We start from the raw sequence: 5,737 nt of genomic DNA, 5'->3' as shown, positions 1-5,737 counted from the left end.
GTTTCAAAGCGTGGCCGTAAACTGGTCGACTACGATTCAGCTCGTCATCACCTGGAATCTTTGCAAAGTGCAAAGAAAAAGGATGAAGTCAAGATATCTAAGGTTAAACCACTTTTTACATTTACGTGAAAGGGATGCAGAGTATTTTATTTGCAGTAGTGGTTTTCCTGATTTTTTTTCCTAATTGTGTAACAGGCAGAAGAAGAGTTCAACAAAGCCCAAAATGTGTTTGAAGAGATAAATAATGAGCTGAGAGAGGAGCTGCCCAGTCTCTATCAAAGGTACAGTAGTAAAAGTTACAGCCTTTGCAACAATAATGAAATCATTTAATTTGGATTAGCTTGAAGTTAAACTTTGTTTCTGCAGTCGGATTGGTTGCTACATAACAGTGTTTCAGAACATGTCCAACCTGAGAGATGTCTTTTATAAAGAAATGAGTGTGGTAAGACTGTTTCCCAACCCCAAAYATCATTTATCAGATCTACTGACTCTGACAACCTGTTTGCAGTTTTTTTTTAATGAAGTTAATTGTTTGCATATAGTCCAATTCTTATTTTTCTTTTGCAGCTGAATCACGAGCTTTACAATGTGATGAAACAATTAGAGACTCAACACTCAGGCAAAGCTTTCATCGTCAAAGGTTTGAATAGGTAAGACMTATTTTAGAATAACTCCATTTGTGGAGCCAGGACATGTTTTGTCTTGGTAAATTCTGCACATCTAAATGTAGTGAAAAGCTGTATCATTGTTAGATGACTATCACACCAGAAATGTGTTGTAAGGTAGAGGTGAATAAAGGGGCCGTATCATGAAAAATCAACTTTTCTGAGTTTTATATCATGTTATAATGTTAACCTCTCATCAAAAACATGCCCMRAGTCTTGCTTTGACTCATTCATGCMTGTTTGAGAAATCCTGCAGYGTCCTGAGGGAGTCTTTCAGGAGAACAAAATCGACTGGTTGAGACTAGAACCACCTTTTAGGATCAGCTCCTMCTCTGGACTGTGTCTCCAAGCTGAGCTTCCTCATCACAGAGAACACCTCCCCCGCAACTCCTGCAGGCTGTTAGCAGCAACAACTAGCAAACAAACACCTGGTGAAACCATGTCTGCTGAGCTTGTAATAATAACAGATTCTCAGTCCAGTCCTTTTCAGATTAAAAAAAGCCTTTAAGGAAATGTATTTTCAGGTGCCAAAGAGACTACCTTCTTTTTTAAGCTTCCCATGGATGAGCCAATTCTTTAAAAATGGTTGGACTTCCATTTTGTAACCCTCCAATGAAAAGAAATGATTATATTTGAATTTTGAGGCTTCTCATACATATCTGAAGGGGTTGACATGTATGGAAAACATACTTGAGCAGCTTTAGATGAGCCATATTACAAGGCCTTCTCTGTAGAAATTGGTCTAAACTCTAAATAATATGAATTTGAACTGGAAAAAAAACWAATTTTACAACTTTCATTCAGATTATTGTCAATGTCATACCTGACTGTCCATGGGACACTTTTTCCAAACAAACCACAGTTGCAGTAAGGTCTTATGTACAGTGCAGACCTGGGTAAACTGAAGTCTTTTCCCTGCCTTTTTTCTTGTACTTTCTGTCTCCAGTTCTGTTGCTGTACAACCAAGCAAATCAGAAGACTTATCAACTAATAGCAGAGGAGCCCAAATTTGGCCCGCCAAACCATTTGATTTGGCCCACCAGCAATCGCCATAGTTAGGTTGTAACCTGTCTTCCTATGCAGAAAGACAATATTTCCACTTAATCATTTCATCCATTGGCCCAGTGACCACATCAGGGGCTGTAGGGCAGATAGTTTTCACTCATTGTGCTGACTTTATCTTTGAAATATTAAGATTAAACATGGAACATGAAGCAACAAGAGAYATTTAGATTAGATTTAACCACACAGGTAAATTTGCACATTTTATAAAGACACAAAACCTCATATTTGATCAATTTATGAAATGTCCCATGAACCTTTGCTACTTGAGCATATGGCGGACTTTATCCAAGTGCACAAGCTAAAACAAAACACATTCAATAAGAGGTTTATTTGGTCGAAAGCCACAAGAAGTACGTACCTCTGCCAAGCCTTTATAACAGAGCAACAGTCATACGACTCATTTATGGATGAACATTTGTGTTTCTGTGTTTGACAGAAATTAATATTTTATAATGCAGACGGGTGAACAGATTATATCAGGGGACATGTCTGAGAAAATTAAAAACACAGACTGTTTTCTACAAGCACAAGTATAATGCATTTCATTCACACTTTATGATTTCAGTTTTTGCTAAATAGGTGTTGAGCCATAAGTGGAGCAGTTTGTACCAACAGATGGGTCACTGTTGTGATTGCTTCAGAACTTTCTCCAGCCATGCACTGGTGTTTTTATGCCTTTTCCATGCTGTTGATTACTTTTAAATTGGAAATAGGAAAAAACTTTTAAAATCTTTTCCCCCCTCATACATCACTGCACCAGTATTTATTGAATGTGTTGTAACATTGAGACTAAGTCAAAGTTATGTTTTTTCATGCAGCACACCGGGCAAGTCCAAAAAGAGGAAGTCTCTGGTTATTTCTAACCCCATCCCCTGCAACACAGCCTTTCCAGCTGATCACGTCTCCATTCATTCCTCCACCCAGGACGACAAAGGGGATGCTCAGTCTCCCTCTGCCCAACAGACTCAGATCATTGCTGAAGAAGACGAAACCTCAAAAGAAAGCTGTGTTCCAGCTGAWTCTACCAGCTCATCTGAGTCAGAGCTCAGCCTGAACAATGGCAACACACCCAAGAGGCAGTCTGTGTGCGACGACCACGAGGACAGCGACACAACTGCCCGCAGTCAGAGTCCAGAGGAGGCCCCCGGTTCTGTAAATGATGATGATGATGATGATGATGATGCCACACATGGTCTTGATCAGGGCACTGAGGATGATCAGCCATCAGAGGAGGTCAGCACCAACGCTGCACCAGTCCCTGCTCCACGGCTCTCCTTCCAGTCCACAGATGGACTTCCCTTGTTACCTGCTGACAAGAATGATGAGGAAACAGAGACAGACTTGGTCAACCTGGAGACACCAAGAGATGACTTGGATTTCCACAATCCACCTGGCTTTCTTTACAAGGTAGGAGCACTAAAATGATTCAAGTAGAAAGACAAACACATTTGAGTTATTTTGTGCAGTATTAAAACATTTTTGCCCTTTTGGTTTTGAGTTCTCCTTAACTCAACTACAACATTAATAAGGTTTCACATCCTGTGCAGGTGTGATCTTTCAGAAATGAAACAAAACTCTCAAAAACCAAAAGAGGCATGGAGCAAATCTCAGCTGCACTGATGTTGAGTTCCCAAATATCACAGAGTAACTAAGTTTAACATTTAACTTGGTGGGGAAACWTTTTGTTAGACTTAAGACTAAGTTCATCATCAGTCTAATTTGTAATTGTTTAATCCTGCAACCAAATGGTCAAACATACCAGATGTAATTACTTCATCATGATATAGTAAAAGTTTTATATCTGAAACCAATAAATAAAATGTAAAAAATACGTTTTTAATATCGGCTGAAGTCAGATGAAAACACAAAGGTTAAATAAAATGATCTGTGATAAGAAATAAATGCCATACAACACCAGAATTCTGGAGTGGGGTTTTATTTTGCCACTGGCTGGCAAGTCAAAACCACACACACTGGGAGTCAAACAGGAAATGGACCAGTATATATACAGAATCTTCAATGCCTGAGTTCRCCCCCTGCTGACYTATGGCTGAATCACCGGCATTCAGACAACAACCTTAATCTAATGGTTTAAAAACGGCTCATTTATGTGTTGTTATTGATTYGGACATGTATCTACCTAATTTAATTARCACATAATTATAACGAACATTATGAAAGTATTATAAAATAAGGAAACCCTAATACTCTGGTGTTGTATGTAATCAGTACTGAGCTATAATAAACYATAAATTTCTTCAAAAAGATAAAAAAAGATGATGGAAATTATTCTTTTATTCTAGGGGGTGGCATTRGAGAGCCATGAAGCTTCTGAAGATGGTCAACTGCAGTTTGAAGAGGGAGACATCATCCTGGTGCTATCTGATACACAAAAGGTTTGTGTCTCTGATGCTTTTTAATAACTCAGCCCTGACAAACCAGAAAGGTTTKGTCTCTACCAGAGCCACATAAACCAAATTTGTGTTTCTGACATTTAAAACATGCACTGTGCTGCAGCTCAGACTGTCATTCCTCTGTGGACCATAACCTGTAATTTATAATATACAGGTTATAAAGCTGATGATCAACACTTGATGAAATAATTATTTAGGCGTTTCTGAATTTTCAAATTTAGAAAGCACAAATCTGCACACAGTTGAAATTTTTWGCAAAAGCCCTAAAGCGCAAACGAMAAATTTAGGTCTGCAATTAGCACCATAGCATTTTAGGGGAGTACTGCCCACCACTGGGTTTAACAATATGGTGTCAAACKTTTTTGTAGGTGATGAACTCAGGCACAAGTGCACCAAATTCTGTAGGTGTGTGTTAAAATAGTCAGAAAAACTACAATCAAGGTGCTAGAGAGCCAATTTGCAACCAGCTCATTAAACTTTTTGGCAGCTGCTGATGATGAATATTGTCTTGTTTTTTTTTTAAGTATAAACTTTACGTGAAAATTTTAAAGCCATTAGGATGAAAGATTTGAGTGGGAGATTTTTTTCAAACAAAATGAGGTATTTTTACGCTGCCACTASGTGRTGCAGTGGCCWWATTCAGGACTGGATGCTYATMYACCATCTACAGTCAATCCAAYGATTACTTTCTGTAAGTTTCATGAAAATCGTGTAGCTGTTCATGAAATATTGCAGACAGTTACAAAYGTGTGTAACTGAAACAGGATTTTGGCAGGGAACAATAATTACTCTACATCTAAGAAAACTTGTGCAAGGAAGAGAATTTTTTTTATTTTTTATTATAACAGCCAGTCGGGGTCTAAGATGACCTTTGGATCTGGATTCGGACTGGGGTCCATTTTTTCGGGACCACTTGTATTTAAGAAGCCTTAACTGGGACTGTATTTTTGGTTAAGATGATTTTTTTTTTTTTTAGTGAGGTATTGTGGTGTCTTTTTTAATTCATCAAATAATTTTCATCAGAAGTGAATGTTATTTATTCAGGAACAATTAAAACAGAAGTGAATACCACATGTGCATCTGAAATGTATTTATTGTGTCCCACAGGTGGAGGGMTTGCTGAAAGGTATTAGGGAGGAGAAATGGATCAAGCACCAGGATGTTGAAAACCACTCAGGGGTGTTTTCAGAAAAACTCATCTTGCCCATGCAGGTGGAGTGAGACTACAGTTGTTCCTCAGTCTGTAATTTGTTTGTACTCCCATCAAGCATTTCCAATGTCTCACACACACACACGCACATGCACACACACACACACACACACACACGCACACACACACACACACAGGATTTCAAATGCTTAGGTGCAAAGATTTTACAAACAAATAGGTTGACCTCTCGTGGTTTTCACATGATGTGATAATTAAGTATAGAGGACTGAAACTGACATGATTAGAAATAAAAGCAGAAATATATCAATGGACCAGTAAATAAATAAATACACTTAAAATGCACCAATTAAATAAATAGGAGAACTTTACCGCAAGTAAAAGGAAAAACAAAACATATATATTTTTTAAAAACAGTAACATGT

General features: G+C 38.0%; 1 protein-coding gene across 1 annotated transcript in view; it reads left to right on the top strand.

The window, feature by feature from the left end:
- LOC106534597 (bridging integrator 2) overlaps window positions 1–5,634 on the top strand; it is a gene marked incomplete in the record, with an annotated part of 15,499 nt that extends 9,865 nt beyond the window's left edge. The window contains 7 exon segments of the mRNA XM_014031288.1: window positions 1–102; window positions 196–281; window positions 367–442; window positions 568–650; window positions 2,549–3,137; window positions 4,034–4,126; window positions 5,252–5,634. Of these exon segments, the coding sequence (XP_013886742.1) occupies window positions 1–102; window positions 196–281; window positions 367–442; window positions 568–650; window positions 2,549–3,137; window positions 4,034–4,126; window positions 5,252–5,365 (1,143 nt within the window).
- Window positions 5,635–5,737: the final 103 nt, after the last annotated feature.

Source organism: Austrofundulus limnaeus, unplaced genomic scaffold (assembly GCF_001266775.1).
Source record: "Austrofundulus limnaeus strain Quisiro unplaced genomic scaffold, Austrofundulus_limnaeus-1.0 Scaffold1217, whole genome shotgun sequence".
Classification (NCBI taxonomy): Eukaryota; Metazoa; Chordata; class Actinopteri; order Cyprinodontiformes; family Rivulidae; genus Austrofundulus; species Austrofundulus limnaeus.
This window is presented reverse-complemented; position numbering and strand designations above follow the sequence as displayed.